Raw genomic sequence first — 18369 nt, forward strand, 5'->3', positions numbered from 1 at the left:
GTATTAAACGGGTTCATTCAGAATTACTTAAATTGCTTAATTACTTAACCCCTAAATTACTTGCTTTTTTGTAGCCTTTATGATGAACCCAGACAAAAATTGATTGTCTCTTTTGGTCTGGATATGGGGGAATTGAACTAGTTATCTTTTCACCTTCTCATTAAATTATAGATTTCCTTTTGAAATGAGTTTGGAGGCAAGATTGCAGCAGCATAATAAATTAATATAGGAGGTAAAGCCGCATTGCAGGGACTAGGATAATAAAACACAAGTACAATAAAATATTTTAAAAGTTTTTAAAAGCCTGGGAGAACAGGAAATTCTTAGCCTCGCTCTGGAAAGATAGCAGTGTAGACATCAGGCAAGCTTCTCTTGGGAGAGCATTCCAGAGCTGGGAGGCCACCACTGAAAAAGTCCTCTCTCTTGTTGCCTCTCTCTGAGCCTCAGTATGAGGGGGCACTCGAAGGAAGGCTTTTATGGATAGCCTTAAATTATGGGCAGATACATATGGGAGGAGGCATTCTATTAGATATCAAGATCCCAAGCCATGTAGAGCTTTATAAGTCAAAACCAGCACTGTAAATTGGCCCTGGAAACAAATTGGGAACCAATGTAGGTGAGAGAGGACTGGTGTAATATGATCATAGCACCTGGTCCCAGTTAGAATTCTTGCAGCCATATTTTGCACTAGCTGAAGTTTCTGGACTGTCTTCGAAGGGAGCCCACGTACAAGCCATGGACCTTCAATCCATGATTTGCTTACCATGAATGGCAAACCGGGAACTCTGTCTTGTCTCTCCCCCGATGTCCGTGTTATAAGTCATGGTTGCAGCGTGGCTTAGAATTCTGGCTTATTGTTACTGTGGCAGTAATTGTAGTGTGATTTTGATTTTATTCATGTTTGGAATTGCCAATCAAGTTTGAAAATGTTTGGTCATATTTGATTGTCTTTGATCTGATCACTGTAATGTAATGGCTAAGCAATAAATCTGAATTTGACTTGGTTTTCCCACATGACGGCTGTGTCAACAGTGGAGGGAACTAGTCTCATGAAAGAGTCAATAAAAGAACAAAGGTTCTTTGGACTTCTGAAGTTTGAAAGCCTACTCCATGGCAGTGAGGGCAGTGAAGAAATTGTACTTCACCACCATTACATGTGCACAGAGTCGCCCAGCAGAGGTTTTTCGGGTGGTCAGAAGACTGTTGCGCTCTGGCCTGTGAGAAGAGAAGGTGAACCACTCCATAGCCTGTTGTGACCAGTTTGCATGGCACTTTACACGGCACCAGTTTGCATGGCACTTTTTCTTTAACTGATGATATCTGTGCTTATTTGGGGAGATCTTCACGACAATGGAATGAGAAGCACATTGGAGTATTACCGGGATTTTCATGGAATCAGCTTTGGTCCATCAGGGACACATGAAGCCTAGGGAGGGCTCTCCCATGCTGGAGGCATTCAAGATGAAGCTGGACAGCCATCTGTCAGGGATGCTTTGACTTAGATTCCTGCAGTGAACAGGGGAGATTCCTGCAATGAGCAGCGGGTTGGACTCAATGGTCTTAAAGGCTCCTTCCAACCCTACTATTCTATGATTCTATGAAGCAAGATAAGCCAAGTGTAGCATACCTTTAAAATCTGGTTTTCAGGGGTCACACAGCGCTTCAAAGGAGCATACGTCCGGGTGGGGTGGGGGGGAGTATAACTGAACGTCATCAAACTGGCAGGGGCTGCTGAACCAATAAGAAAGGCTTGTTTCCCACCCCTGTCCAGGCTCCCCCCTGTTACTACATTATTATGAATGCAGAGCAACTAATTTTCCCCATGTGTGCAGATTTCCTTGAAGAAGCCAAAATCCCCAGTTCTCTAGTACAGCATCTGGAGGCTCCCCCTGAGAGCCTCCCCCCATCCCAATTTTGCCCCATTCCAGCAATCTGCTGCAGAGTTATTGCTCCCACCCCATGGTTCCCCATTTGTGCAGTTTTGCCTGTTGCTTCCAACCCCCCCCCCCCCTTTCTCCTCCCTGGTTGCAATGAGAAGCTAAACCTGAAAGATCCTTACTGTGATAAAATGAGAAGGGACTTTTACATAACAGAGAAATGAATTTACATCAGAGAAACAACAGAGCATCAAAGAAGCACAGCATCACAATAGCTATTTAAGAGAAGCAAAAGAGTGCTTTAGGGCGAATTACTAAAGTTAGCTTTAACTCTTTCACTGCAGGGGAGCAAGATTTATTTCTTACTTCCCAGTAAACATGCACAGAAGGGGGGAGGGATATGTTAAAGATTACAACCGGGCTACCTAAGGTGAATGAGTGTCCCCACTACTGCGGTAATGTGAGGTTCACTGCTGTACTCCTGGGGATTTTCTAAATGGGAAAAACTACTTCCATTGAGAAAACAAGGGGGAATGGGGCATCCCATCCCCTTGACCATGTCACTGCCAGGTCACAGAGGAATGCCCAGGATTTAATGAGGTGGGGACATGGCACACTGTGGCAAAACTGCCAGGGAGCTGCTTTCAGTAAAAAAGTCAGAGTAAAAGGAGTTTCAGAAAATGCAGCTTTTCAAGAGGGAAGTGGCTGGTTGGTGGTGGATTGGTGACGATGTCATCTGTTGTGAAGGAATTCAGACTGCTCTACCTTCGCACTAAATCACTTGTGAAGACAGCCCCCTGGATGCCATTGTTGATACAGGCCTGGTGGATGTAACCTTAGCCCCTGCTGATCCAGTTACAATAGATACTTTTCAATTTGTACAGCCCGAGGATGTGGACAGCATCCTTGGAGTGGTGAGGCCTACCACTTATGTGCTGGACTCTTGCCCTTCCCAGCTTATAAAAGCAGCTGGGAAGGGCAGGGATGACGACTGGCTTGAGTGGGTAAGGGTAGTGGTGAATAACTCTTTATGGCAAGGTGTGATTATGTCTTGCCTAAAAGAGGCAGTGGTAAGACCTTTTTTTAAAAAAAAAACCTCTCCCTGAACCACACTATATTGGATAATTTCTGGCTGGTTTCCAATATTCCATTCTTGGACAAGGGGCTGGAGCATCGTGTGTCTTCTCAGCTCCAGGGATTTCCAGATGGAGTGGATTATCTAGATCCATTTCAATCTGGCTTCAGGCCTGGTTATGGGACAGAGACTGGTTTGGTCAGCTTGGTGGACCATCTACGCCAGGAACAGGACAAGGGGAGTGTGTCCCTGTTATTTCTGCTGGATCTTTCAGCAGCTTTCAATACCATTGACCATGCTATTCTTCTGAGACATCTGTCTCAGATGGGACTGGGGGGCACTGTTATATGGTGGTTTCAGTCCTTCTTGGAAGGGGGATTTTGTAAGGTGGCGCTGGAGGATTCCTGTTCGATGCGATGGTCATTTGCTTGTGTTGTCTCTCAGGGCTCCATCTTATTCCCCATGCTATTTAACATATCCATGCCACTGCTGGGAGAGATTGTCCTGAGTTTTGGAGTTCAGTGCCACCAAATATACTGATGACACCCCACTCTATCTCTCCTTTCCATCTAAATCCAAGGAAGCTGTTCTAGTTCTAAATTGGTGTCTGATATCGGTAATGGACTGGATGAGGGTAAACAAACTGAAGCTTAATCCAGACAAGACAGAAGTGTTCCTGGTTAGTTGAAAGGCAGATCAGGAAATAGGGTTTCACTCTATACTAGATGGGGTTATACTTCCCTTGAAGACATATTTGCAAATTGAGTGACTCAGCCCTGAACTTGGATGCCCAGGTTTTGCTCAGCTGAGGCTAGTGTGGCAACTGCACCTGTTCCTAGAGATGTTTGATTTGGCCACAGTCATGCATGCCTTAGTTAAATCCTGTTTGGACATGCTTTATGTGGGTCTGCCTTCAAATACTGTTCAGAAACTTCAGCTTGCTCAGAATGCTGTGGCCAGACTGTTAATTGGGGCCGATTACAGCAAACATGTAACTCCCTTTTTACAGCAGCTTCGCTGGCTAATGGTCTGTTTCTGGGCAGAATTCAGAGTGCTGGTTATGACCTATAAAGACCTATATGGCTTGGGACCAGGCTATCTGAAATACTTTCTTCTCTCATATGAACCTGCCAGTCCTAAGGTCTTCAGGAGAGGCCCTTCTTTCGATTCCACTGCCTTCAGAGGCACACTGGGTGGTGACATGAGGGGGGCCTTCTCAGTGGCCACTCCCTGGCTTTGGAACTCTCTGCTGAAGGAAGCAAAGTTCACTCCCTCTCCTTCTGCTGGCAGGTAAAGATGTCTTTATTCAAGCAGGCTTTGGGCACATACAGGATACTGGTTTTATTCTGTTATTATTGTGTTTTTAATTGTGTTTTAATGCATTTGTTTATTATTGTTTTAATCAAGTTTTTTTATGATTGTAAGCCACCTTGAGTGCCATTTTTCTTGATAGAAAGGCAGAACACAAATCAAACAAAGAAATAAGTTTATGAGCAGCGAAGGGAGCAAAGCCAATTTACTGACAGTAACATCACAGTGATCCAAATATACGCCCCAGCCACAGATGCTGAAGAAGCAGATCAGTTCTATGAGGATCTGCAGCACCTACTGGATAATACGCCAAAAAGAGATGTTATTTTCATTACAGGAGACTGGAATGCTAAGGTGGGTAGTCAAACGACACCTGGAATTACAGGCAAGCATGGTCTGGGAGAACAAAATGAAGCGGGACATAGGCTGATAGAATTTTGCCAAGACAACTCACTGTGCATAACAAACACTCTCTTCCAACAACCTAAGAGACGACTTTATACATCGACTTCACCAGATGGTTGACACCGAAATCAGATTGACTACATCCTTTGTAGCCAAAGGTGGCGGACATCTATGCAGTCGGTAAAAATAAGACCTGGAACTTACTGTAGTTCAGATCACGAACTTCTTATTGCACAATTTAGAATCAGACTAAAGAGAATAGGGAAGACCCACAGATCAGTTAGATATGAGCTCACGAATATTCCTAATGAATATGCAGTGGAGGTGAAAAATAGATTTAAGGGACTAGATTTAGTAGATAGGGTCCCGGAAGAACTATGGACAGAAGTTCACAACATTGTTCAGGAGGCGACAACAAAAAATGTCCCAAAGAAAAAGAAAACCAAGGAGGCATGATGGCTGTCTGCTGAGACACTGGAAGTAGCCCAAGAAAGAAGGAAAGCAAAAGGCAACAGTGATAGGGGGAGATATGCCCAATTAAATGCAAAATTCCAGAGGTTAGCCAGAAGCGATAAGGAATTATTTTTAAACAAGCAATGCACGGAAGCGGAAGAAGATAATAGACTAGGAAGGACAAGAGACCTCTTCCAGAAAATTAGAAACATCGGAGGTAAATTCCAGGCAAAAATGGGTATGATGAAAAACAAAGATGGCAAGGACTTAACAGAAGCAGAAGAGATCAAGAAAAGGTGGCGAGACTATACAGAAGATCTGAATAGGAAGGATAATAATATCGGGGATAGATTTAATGGTCAGTGAGCTAGAGCCAGACATCCTGAAGAGCGAGGTTGAATGGGTCTTAAGAAGCATTGCTAATAACAAGGCAGCAGGAGACGATGGTATCCCAGCTGAACTGTTTAAAATCTTGCAAGATGATGCTGTCAAGGTGATGCATGCCAAATGCCAGCAAATTTGAAAAACATAAGAATGGCCACCAGACTGGAAAAAATCAACTTATATCCCCATACCAAAAAAGGGAAGCACCAAAGAATGTTCAAACTATCGAACAGTGGCACTTATTTCACATGCCAGTAAGATAATGCTCAAGATCTTGCAAGGTAGACTCCAGCAATTCATGGAACGAGAATTGCCAGATGTACAAGCTGGGTTTAGAAAAGGCAGAGGAACTAGAGACCAAATTGCCAATATCCGCTGGATAATGGAGAAAGCCAGGGAGGTTCAGAAAAAACATCTATTTCTGTTTTATTGACTATTCTAAAGCCTTTGACTGTGTGGATCATAACAAACTGTGGCAAGTTCTCGGTGGTATGGGGATACCAAGTCATCTTGTTTGCCTCCTGAGGATCTGTATAACGACCAAGTAGCAACGGTAAGAACAGACCACGGAACAATGGGTTGGTTTAAGATTGGGAAGGGAGTACGGCTGGGTCGTATACTCTCACCCTACCTACTCAACCTGTATGCAGAACACATCGTGCGACGTGCTGGGCTTGATGAATCCAAGGCTGGAGTTAAAATTGCTGGGAGAAACATTAACAATCTCAGATATGCAGATGATACCACTTTGATGGCTGAAAGTGAGGAGGAGCTGAGGAACCTCATGACGAAGGTGAAAGAAGAAAGTGCAAAACCTGGGTTGCAGTTAAACCTCAAAAAAACCAAGTTTATGGCAACCAGCTTGATTGATAACTGGCAAATAGAGGGGGAAAACATGGAGGCAGTGACAGACTTTGTCTTTCTAGGCACTGTCAAGGGCTCCTTGGAGGCCTCTCTCAGTCTAATCCAGTAGCCAAGTCCAGACACAGACAAAGGAATTCCTTTCAAAGCTTTATTCTTCTTTTACAACTTAACAACAATACTGATTGCAGCTAGATCTGAGCAGCACAGTACCTATGCCCTACGTTGGAACAGTTGGTCCCCGTTTGAAAGGGAATTACTGGCAGACCCCTGAACTTAAGGACTAGGGAGAGTCCCTCCCCTTTTCCCTTGGATCCTCTGGGCGCAGCCGTTGTTTGCGCGCCAACCTGGCATTACGCCTCCTTTCCGCGCCCTCCATCTGGCGCCGCTCTCTGCGTCTGCGTCGCGCATCCACCAAGTCTGCTATCTGTGCCTGGTCACTCCCTGGACTGCTAACTAAACTAGGAATGCTGGTGGGAGGAATTTCCGTCAGCTGTTGGTCCTGGGAAAGAGGAGCGCGCTCCTCTCCCAGGAGCGACTGCTCTTCCTCAGAATCAGAACTACTCTGGGATTCTATGGGCTCAGTGTCCACCCTGACAGGCACAAAGATTATTGCAGACGCTTACTGCAACCAGGAAATCAGAAGTCTTTTACTTCTTGGGAGGAGAGCAATGACAAATCTTGATAAAATAGTGAAGAGCAGAGACATCACACTGACAACAAAGGTCCGCATAGTTCAAGCAATGGTATTCCCCGTAGTAACCTATGGCTGCGAGAGCTGGACCATAAGGAAGGCTGAGCGAAGGAAGATAGATGCATTTGAACTGTGGTGCTGGAGGAAAATTCTGAGAGTGCCTTGGACTGTAAGAAGATCAAACGAGTCCATCCTCCAGGAAATAAAGCCAGACTGCTCACTTGAGGGAATGATATTAAAGGCAAAACTGAAGTACTGTGGCCACATCATGAGAAGACAGGACACTCTGGAGAAGATGCTGATGCTAGGGAAAGTGGAAGGCAAAAGGAAGAGGGACCGACCATGGGCAAGATGGATGGATGATATTCTGGAGGTGACGGACTCAACTTTGGGGGAGCTGGGGATGGCAATGGCCGACAGGAAGCTCTGGCGTGGGCTGGTCCATGAAGTCACGAAGAGTCGGAAGCGACTGACCGAATAAACAACAACAATAGGGGTGATGCAGAATACGTTTGGAGATTAGAAAACTGAGGTAAAATAACAAGGCAGAATGTGGGAAGACCAGGAGATGAGGGAGTAGCAAGATAGGAACACAGGAATTTGTGGCTTTTCATACTGAATTATAGCAGTCTATGATTACTCAATCTTGTTATAAGGTCAGTAAGTCAAATGGAGCCTAAGAAGAGCCCTGTTGGATCAGACTAATGGGTTTCCTAGTCCAGCATTCCATTTCCCACTGTGGCCAACCAGATGCCAATGGGAAGCCCACAAGCATGACAGGAGGCTGATAATTTTCTTCTGCTGTTGTTCTTCAGCAACTGGTATTCAGTGGCCTCTGATCTTGAAAGTAGTATATAGCCATCATGATCCATTGTAAATTTTTTTTTTTACCAATCCCTCACTTTCTGCTGAGCCCGGCTGGCTTGCATTTCTTTTAATATATCAGCTCAAGGTGTTTGTAGTGCAAGTCTTGTCTGTGTGCGTGATTCTGGAACATTTTTAGTCTTTTCTAGTGAGAGATGATTTATTTCTCAGCATCCCAGGGATTGCTTCCTCGGAAATAAAATGGCATGAGGCAATTTTCTGGGATTTGTGCTTCTCATTGTGTAGCACTTTGCTCAGGTATGGTGTGTAGTGATTGCTGTGTAAGTGCAAATGCAGCAGTTTTTTCAAGACAGATTTTGTCAGTGATAAACATACGTCAATTTAGAGAGCTGCTTCCAAGGTGGGTTCCTTGGAAGCATCTAAAGCAGCAGTGGGGAAACCTTTTTTTCTGTCAGGGGCTGCATGCTGGTGGAGCCGGATCTAAAAGAGGGTGGGACCATCCCCTTTTATCTCTCTGTCTGCCTCCTGCTTTTCTCTCTCTCACTCTCCCACCCTCTCTTCTTCCCTGCCCAGGAGGCTGCTGGGGGAAGAATGGATCACTTTTGCCAGAGGTCTGAACTGATCACTTGCAGGAGGCTTTTGAAATTAGGCTGAGGGCCACAGGTTGTCCACCCTGATCTAAAAAAGTTGCCTGCCCTCTCTAAAGATACTAAATATTCTTAGTATTAAGGATAACAACATGAATAATTAATAAATAAAGATGTAGAGATTAAGTAAGAGAACCTGGGCTCAGGACCCCCCCAGACCTGCACCAGAGTGTTCCAATAATTATTACTAATCAACATAGTTTCATTTTTGTTTGTCGCCCACAGAGCTAACGTTATGATATTTTAAACTGATTTTGCCCAAAATAAGGATGTCAAGGGTGGAGGGAGAGATTTAATTGGAGCACAGCAGTGGTGCGGAATGTGGGATCTGTGTTAACAGGCTGGTCAATCTAACTTTACTTTCAAGCTCCTGCTGTTTTTCCCTTCTCTAAACCTGGTGGGAAATGTTTTGTCTGCTTTCTCTCTTTCCCCACCACCCTCACCCTCTACTACAGGGCTAAATTGGGACATGGCCTCCTTTCAGGCCAATACTCTAAACCGCCAACGAAATCTGAGCTCATTGAACAGGTGATGAAAGAAGAACACAAGGTATTTGACCCAGCATGTGCAGCCTGAGAACTAGGTAGAAGAGGCACCCTGAGAAAGGGGAACAGGTGTAAAGGGCTATAGCTGGGATGTTTTAGCAAGATGATGATCTCCTGGAAAATTGCAGCCATTGTGAAACATTGCAGTCTGCAAAAGGGTGAAGTGGGTCTCCTTTGTGGAAGTACTGAGGGTTGATGAGGGCATCTCTGCCTTCAGTCTTCCCAGTGAAGAGCTCCAATTGACTTTCACTGTAATCCAAGCACAGCAGTAAGAGAGGATGCTTAGGAAGTTCTTAGTAGGATGCCTTCATGTGGCTCTAGTTCAAGGGTTCAGATGTTGCAATTTGATCTGGTTTTAAACCAATATAGGTAACTCCTTCCTTCTTGTTGTCAGGTATACATCATGCCAAACACAGAGATTCACACGTAATGGCAAGCCAGACTATGGGTTGAGTATGGGTTGTTGAATCCTGGGTTGCTGTTATGTGGGAAACTAGAACTATTGGTTATCTATGGGTTGTTAACCACAAGCAAACTAGGAAGAGAACCCATGGTTTGTTGTTGGGTTGTGCACTCTGGGTTGTTTTAACTATGGATTATTGTTACCTTGTACGTACCCAGAACCATGGGTTATTCATGGGTTGTTTCACCAGGCTACAAAGGTGGCAGGCAAGAGTGGTAAAAAAAACTGGCCACTCTACGTGCCAGTACTACAGCATCACAAAGGCATTTGGAATATAGGGAGGGAGCGGCTGAAGGAGGAGGAAAACAAACAATTCAGCAGTTGAAAAAACAACCTATGCTTTGTGCAATCATCTGGCAGACAAATCATGTGTATACTCTGGGTAAGGCAACAACCCATACTTTGGTTTGTCATTACGTGCAAACCAGGTGGCCTCCTTCAGACATAACACTAAACTATTGTTTAGTGTTATGTGAACGAGCCTTGGACTCAGGCATCCTCCCCACCACCTTTTCTGACATGACAGAAAAGAGGAGATTGGTCACTTCTACTTGCATTTTCAATCAACCACAGTTTACCATTGCATCTGAACCCTAAACTTTGTTTAATCTTAACTATGGTTCATCGAAACGGCAGCTACATAAATCCCAATTTGAAGTTGGCTTGTTTCAATAAACTATAATTAGTACTAACTACAGTTTATCTGGGTTTGGACATAACGCTAAGCTGCAGTTAGTTAAAAATGGAAGTGGGAGCTTCTGATATCTTCCTCACAACCATGACTGTGGAGGAGAGGAGGGGGGAGGGGGCTGGTAGCACACAAAGCTGAGGCTTATATGTACGTCTGAACAAGACTAAGACAGTCTGACATAGTTCAGCTTGTGTCTAGTTAGCATTTGTGTTGCAGCCAATGGTTTGTTACCCTAAAATGTGGGAACTCATGACGGATGCACCCCCCCACCCCCCAGGCCTCTTCCTCTAAGGTGGTGTATTTGGAAAGGAAAGGTCACCATGTAATGGATACAGGAGATGCTGTAGCTGGAGAGGAATTTTTCTTCCTGGAAGAACTACTTGGGGTAAACACAAGGATGTATTTATAGTAGGGTTGCAAGGTTAATCAGAAGATTAATCAGCTAATCTTTGTGTTGAGTAACTGATTAAGACCAGTGTTAGTCAGTTAAGACACATTTTAATTGGTAAGACCAAGCGTTAAACTGATGCACTGTCTTTTTTGTGGGGGAGGTTATTTGGGTTCTGCCATGTTGCTTTTTAAATAGGGGATTAAAGACAAAAGGTTAAAGATGGTATTTCCTTTTAATAATGAGGAGTAGCAGTTTTTCTTTTTTAAATTGTTAGCTGTCGCGCACTTTTCTCAGTATCTCAGAAAAAGCACTTACATGGAAGGTTCTCTAATATGCAAATGTACTTAAATGTAAGTGAACAATCACCCTTTTTACTGGTCTAATTAGCTAATGATGCTTTAATCATTTGACAGTCCTAATTTATAGAGAATGGTAGCTAGAGAAGATGACTCTGACAGATGAAGGGAGAGTTGGAGCTTATTCACATGACCAGCTGAGCGCAAATTAGCTGTGAGGAGAGCCTGTGCATTTTAGCTCCTAGCCTGTGCCTCTGCCAACATACAAAGGATTAGAATACCGGCATGTCATTGCAGATGTGTATGACTGGCTCAAACTAGGCTAGGAGCCAATAGGGGAGAACTTTGTCAGCCGTCTTCTTTTAGCTGTCTCTCATCCACCCTCCATTTGTTCCTGCTGGCACAAGCAGAATTCTTGTTTTCACCCCCCAAGTGATGGCAGTGGGGATAGTGGGTGGAGTGGGAGAAACTGAAGCTGAGTTGCCTTTCACCGCTACAGAACTGTTAAAGCAGCTGTCCCTGCCCTGGCATCCTCCAGATGTGTTGGACTGCAACTCCCATAATTCCCAGCCAGCATGGCTCTTGGCTTAGGTATTATGTTTGAAAGCCTAGGTATTTCTCATGTTTAGAATTCCATTTTGTCTTCACAATAACTGTATAAGAGAAATTAGGCAGAGAGGTGGCATCTGTCACCCAGCGAGCTTCATGGCTGAGCAAGGATTCAAACCCAGGACTGCCCCAGGCCAAGTTTCCTCCCCTTTCCATCTGGTTGATTGTCAGGGTTCCATGTAACCAGGTGGGAGCCAGAAGCTGTCCGACAGAGTCCCAGGAATTCAGCTCACAAACATGTGGAGTACATCAGATCAAAACTACATAGAAGCTGTTTGACCTCTGGTATTGCTGGTCTTTGTGTATGCATGGAGGAAAGACAAAGCACCACTTCGTTGATTGCACCATCTGCTGCCATGTGAGGACTCAGAATATTTTCCATAACATTGTTTATAAGCACAGCAGGTAAACTCCTGATTTAAATGGCCTTTAACGTGCTGTGGTGGTGATGTTGGAAAATAGAATAATTTTCCACCACCAATAAACTGAGACTCAGGCCATCTCTACATGAGGGTAAAATCCCGTAGCCTTATTGGGGCTTGTGTTCTGGATTCCTTGTGGGATTAAGATTGGGTCCTTTACATGGGCTGACATGGGCTGTTTTTCAGGGATTTTCTTTCTCGGCAAGTTCTATATATTTGGTTATAAAGCTGCTAGATGACGCTGCAGTATAGTGGAATTTCGTATTTTCATGACGCTTCTATAGTGGGATATAGCGGGATAAAGAGAAAATACTAGACTTTCCTTGTCATGAAAAAACAGCGATAATGGTTACAAAGAGTGGGAGAGGCCCTGGAGGATGACGACATCATATAAAGGACCTGAAAACTTCCATGAGTAACCAATCTTGATTGCAGGATAAAAGACCTGTGTGGAGACCAGACCAGATGGAGGTAGTGTTAGTGGGCAGTTTGTCTATCTGGGTGAGTGATGGTCAACCTGTTCTGAACGGGATTGCTCTCCCTTGAAAGGATCAGATTCATAGTTTGGGGGTGCTGTTGGATCCAGCATTGTCACTTGAGGTATAGTTGGACTTGGTGGCATGGAGCCCCTTTTACCAGCTTAGGCTGACATACCAACTATGATAGAGATAGCCTAGCTACAGTTATCCATGTTCTGGAAACTCCTTCCTTGGATTACTGCAATTTAAGGCAGCATACATGGAGCTGCCTTTGAAATTGGTTCAGAAACTTCAGCTGGTGCAAACTATGGCAACAAGATTGTTAACAGGGACTGGATCATGTTAGCCTGTGCTTCGTAATCTGCACTGTCTTCCAGTCATTTTTTGGGCCCCATATAAAGTGCTAGTATTATGCTTCAGAGCCGAAATGACTTGGGGCCAGGCTGCTTGAAGGATAGCCTCATCCCATATTATTATTATTACAATTATTTATTACATTTCCATACTGCCCCACAGCCAAAGCTCTCTGGGTGGTTTACAAAGCAAGATATACCTTCCCAGCCCCTAACATGGTCTTCATAGGCCTTCTTCTGTATGCTCTTGCCAAATGAGATGAAGATTGTGGCTACTAAGAAAAGGGTTTTTTCACTGATGTCCCTCTAGTTGTGCAATGCCCTCCCCAGACACTTGTGTGGCGCTATGTTGTCTCACCAAATGAAAACATTTATTCTTCCAAGCTTTTCAGTTGTGTTAGTGCTTTTTTAGATTTCACACCACTGTTGAATTTTTTATTTGTTTTATTCTGTTTTAAACTTTTAGGTGTTTACAGAATGTTTTATATTTTAATATTGCACAGTTTTACATTTTATTTTGTGAAGCACCTAGAGAGCTTTAGCGGTTGGGTGGTATAGAAATGTAATGAATAAGTAAAACCGTTTCTGCCCCTGCTAATTCTCTGTTGAATCTGGATTGTGTTTACAGTAGCCCAGTTGCTATGTTATCTGGTGGAGCTGTTATATTGATAGTGAGGAATGTTTAGGAACGTGTTTGTAGGAGCACAGCTCTCAAGCCAGTGTGTGATACAGTCATGGGGCAAAAGTGTTTAGACTTGGAAAACCTGCAGAGCCGATTTCAGGTTTTCGAGGAAGGGGCTGGGCAGGACAAGAGGCCACCAGTGGAGCCTCTTAACCAATGAGTGATAGGGCGGGGTGCCCAAACTGAGGGGTATCCGAGAGACTTCTGCCCAGATTATTTATGGAAGCAAAACAAGCCACATAACAACAACAACATATTCTCCTCCTCTGCCCAACTCTCCATGGTCTAACTGAAGGAGACCATCCTCATTTTCCATTCCTGCACTGCCCAAAAGTAGTATTGTACCCCTCTACCCCAATCTCTTGGGCTGCCTGCACAGAATCACATCTTTCTATTCTGCATTAATTCAGAATAACACTCTGGGTAAACCTAGTTAAGATGTAGGAAAAGCAAAGGAGCTTTTGTTTTCTTGAAGGGTTTTCTCCAGCTTCCTCCCACAGTGAGTCCCCCTCTTTGTTTCAAGGCTTTGGCAACTGCCCTAGTTCACCACCTTCTGGAGCTCCCCCCCCCCCCCGAAAACTAAGTTCAAATCCTGCTCAGCCAAAAACACACTGGATGGCCACTTTTCGGCTTTAGTTCTTCCTCTGTGAAACGGGGATAATAATGATGATTAACTTCAATTTTTCCTTCCAGTCTTATCTTTGGCAAACCATGCCAAACTTAATGTAAAGAATGTTTGGCCTGATTTATACAAATGCATTCCTGTTTTTTACATGAATAACATGCACTTTAACTGTGTCTGTTAACACACTTCATAGAGAGCTGTTGTGTCTTTTAATTTCTTGTATCTTTGGAATCCATCCACTACTGGATGTCATTGGATGCCTCCTGCCAAAAGCATTCATTTGAGAGATTGAATGATCCGGCCCAGCTTATTTTTAGCAAAATTGTTTTGCAACTGTTGATATGGAAAGCATGCCCTGAATTTTCTCCCTCTGTGTGTATAAATACACACTATAATCTGCAGTGCAGTAGATTAGTTTGGCATAAGGAGGAAGTTCCAGAGAGCAAGCCCCCCACTTGGGGGATTGGGATAGGAAATTGAGAGGGAGGATGGTAAAAAACCAAAAGGAAGAAGGTTGGTGTAGGCTGTAGCTGTCTTGTTTTCCTGAAACCACATGTGTAAGAGACAAGTGGAGATGAGGTGGTTGGACTGTCAGAGGATAGTTGGGCTGTTGGGCCAGACAGTAATGGACACGTCCACACTGGAGTCTTAGAGCATCTCTACATTAAGCAAAACCCCTGCACCCTTACTGGGCTTTCTTCTTCCGGAGTCTTTTCGGTTTACAATGGTCTCCTTTAGACAGTGAATATGTGATTTAGAATTGAAAACTTCCCTTCTCAGCAAGCAATGCTGTATATATTCAGTGAAACAGCACCATCTAGTGGCTGAATTATAGTGCAATGGTGGCAGTTCACACTGCTGATATGGTGCCATTAAGGTTTATTACAGCTTATTTCCGTTCTTTTTTAAAGTGGGATAAGGGGGGAAATGAGCGGGAGATGTCCTGGAGGTTGACAGCATCGTGTAAAGGACCTGCAAACTTCCGTGAGTGGCTAATCATGAGCATGAAATAGAAGCCTCATGTAGAGATGCTCTTAAACTGGTTTAACACCCTTCCCCTCTAGCCAAAGAATTCTGGGAATTGTAGTTGTGTGTGTGAGAAAGAGAGAGAGAGAGAGAGAGAGAGAGAGAAAGAAAGAAAGAAAGGAAGAAAGAGGAGCCCTGTTGAATCAGACTAAAAGTCCATCTAGTCCAGGGATGTTGAGCCTCTTTTAGCCCAAGAGCTGAATTCAATTTCAGAGAAGTATCGGGCCACGTTTCAGTGGCGAACAGGGCTGAAGGCAAAAGGGGTGGGGCCAAAATGCCAGCATATTTTATCTTAAAGCTCTTCCTGCCAGTAACTAAGCCTTAGAAGTGGCATTTCAGCCTTTAAGAATGGGGAAAACTGCACACAAGTCAAGAAACCACCCAACGATTGGCAGTTGAGGGGAAGGGGCATGGCCAAGGGAAGGGGCGTGGCCTTCTGGGGAACCCAAGAGGGCCAGATTGGGATCCCAGGTGAGTTGAATTTGGCCCACGTGTTTTTGCAAATTACTAACAGTTTTTTTTTAAATTTAAAAGAAAAGAAAAGAATGCATGGCAAGTTCAGGGCCTCTCAACATGTCCTTCTTTGGCCTTGTGACATTACATCCACTTCATATATTTTGTGGTAGCAAGGTACATTTGCCACCCATTTGTACGTGTGGCATGGAGCCGTGCTAATCCTTGCTCCCTAATACATGCTTTAAAACTTTCCAGTGGCTGAGTGACCTTAAAAACAATGGCAGGGTTCTTACTTCTGTGAATGACTCAAGATAATCACCTTAATGATGTGATGGAAAAAGCCTGGAATTCCTTGGTCTTCTAGACAGGTTTTACTAACCAAGGGTAACCACCTCTGCATCTTGAGCTTTGGTATTTTGGACAGCCTTGAGCTATAGCGACTGTTGCCCGGGGGGCTTGCTTTTATTTTTCCCGTTCTAAAACTTCCTGGCACAGGCATAATCAGTATGTAAAGCAGTTGGAGTTTTGTTATATCTTTCCTATTCTTAATTCAAGGCAGTGGAGGACACTGGTGTGCTATCCAAAACAGTTGTCTGAATTCCCAGTATCTGTCTCCATCTCTATGAGACTTATTCCACAGATGTGGGGAATGTGAAAGACTTTCCATGTAAAATGCATGGCACGTGCTGGTCCCTGTCAATTTTGTGGGTGGGGTTTTACCTGAACAAAGTCCAGACAATTTCTGTTGTTATATTACCAGTCACATGGTGGAATCTTCTCTTCTCCCATCCCCTTCCCTCTAGCTTCTTTTGAGCTGCTGCACACTTACATGGCAGCCATGTTTGAACACGCAAAGTATAAGACAGCCTTCCCGAGCCTGGTGCACTCCAGACGTTTTGGACCAACTTCCATTAGCTGTAGCCATCATGGCCAATGGTAAGAAATGCTAGAAGCTGTAGCCCCAAACATCTGGAGGGCACCAGCTTGGGGAAGGCTGGTATAAGTGAAAGCATATGCGCCTAAATACTCAGGCACATATGGTGGGCATGCACCAGAGAGCTATGATAGATTATGGCTCCCTGACATGTATTGACCATGTGGTCAGGAACATTCCTCTTCGCACTCCATGTGTGTGTCCTGGGAGACGCTGATGCAATCTAGGTGTTGTGTAATGTGTGAATGGCCCTTATGTGTTTGCTTTTCCATTGTATTGGACTCAGGAATGTGTTTGCAGTAGGCCTGGTTTGCATTCACCCAGCTTTAAGCATCTACATGATGGCAAAACTACACATGACCTTAACTGTGTAGTTCTGCTGTTAGTACAGGGCTTCTTTGACAGATTGCCAGCATGGCCCCTGATCCCGACCCTAGCATGGGGAGTAAGGCAACTTTAACATATGCACGCGCGCGCACACACACACGGATGCTGTGGTCCTGACCACGATTGGGGGCCTGCACCTGCAATTTGCATTGGAAAATAAGGTGCCATTTCTTTCAATAGGACCCTTTTTTGCAGTGCAGATTACAGGGGTGGGGGGGAATCCAATTAAGGTCATGTGTAGTTTGGCCGCAGGCGTGAACTGCAGTCTTGAGTGCCTTCATTTAAAATTACCAATGTCAGCAGGGCATCTGCACAATCCCTTTGTCACAAGAAAGGAATGCATGGGTAGAAGGAAAACACAGGAACAAAGGTATTTATGTGTACATGGAGTATACATGTTCTGATGTGAATGGCGTTCAGTGTACTGGAGGGACATGGGGCATGGGACATGCTCAAGACTTGCTCCGATTCCTGACCACATGCAGAATGTACATACTATATGAAGTGGCAGTATGAATTTCATTGGTTCACCCATGGACTTCCTATGTCTACCTTTGTGCAAGTATTTATATCTTATCCTCCATCTCCTCACACCCCCAAACATGATAAAATGAGAATAATAGACTTTTAAGGGTTACTGAGAAAATGTGAAGGTATTACATAAAGGACCATGATAATAGTTTCTGCCCTGTTAAATGCAACATGTATTACCATACAGGTTTGACCTGTTTTCTTCTTTCTGTTTTTTAGCCTCAGCACAATGGCATTTCTCCTCGCATGTTCAAAGCTTTTGTAAGCAAAGGGCACCCTGAGTTCTCCTCCAATCGGCAACAAGATGCACAGGAGTTCTTTTTGCACCTTATAAATCTAATAGAGGTGAGCAAAGGATTAAATGCTATTTCTGTCTTCTTTTACGTTAGGTAACAAGTAGAAGGTATGTTAATCTTTTATTTACAGATTGGTGTAGTACCGACAGTGTACATGGTGCGTTTACAGATGCACATAAGTAAGAAAGATGTGTTCTTGCCTCAACAAGCTTGCAGTAAGAATTTGGAAGCAGGGGAGACTAGAGAGGAAAAGGAGACCATTATTTGAGCCTTACCAAGAAAAAACTGCTGATTTAGCTGGGCTTTCTTCAAGCGGCTGACTTAGCTAAATCAATTCAATTCTGAAAAAATAAATCAATGGGATGAACAGATTAGAAGTGCCTCATCATATTTTACCTTAAAGAATGCCATGACATAAATTTAATGACAATCAATGCAAGAGCCTTTTAAACTGAATTTTGAATATTGATGCGGGAGATGAGTACCATATGAATAAGGCTTGTTTCATGAATGTTGATGTCAAGGCTGAAAAACTGCCCCTGTCATGCACATAGTGCATCATAGTGCAAAAATAATTCCCTCTATCCACGAGTGCCAGTACTATTTGATTGGACAGTAGCATACACTTGCTAACTGACAAGTCTAGTGTCA

At 44.0% G+C, this 18369-nt stretch overlaps 1 protein-coding gene across 3 annotated transcripts in view; it reads left to right on the forward strand.

The window, feature by feature from the left end:
- USP13 (ubiquitin specific peptidase 13) overlaps positions 1-18369 on the forward strand; it is a 144244-nt gene that overhangs the window by 97568 nt on the left and 28307 nt on the right. For all 3 annotated transcript variants that reach the window (XM_084847557.1, XM_084847559.1, XM_084847558.1), the window contains 2 exons: positions 8988-9081; positions 17642-17767. In XM_084847557.1, coding sequence (XP_084703683.1) covers positions 8988-9081; positions 17642-17767 — 220 coding nt within the window. The remainder of the gene's footprint in view (positions 1-8987; positions 9082-17641; positions 17768-18369) is intronic.

Source organism: Heloderma suspectum, chromosome 3 (assembly GCF_057233095.1).
Source record: "Heloderma suspectum isolate Gila_16-S chromosome 3, 16-S_ref, whole genome shotgun sequence".
Taxonomy (NCBI): Eukaryota; Metazoa; Chordata; class Lepidosauria; order Squamata; family Helodermatidae; genus Heloderma; species Heloderma suspectum.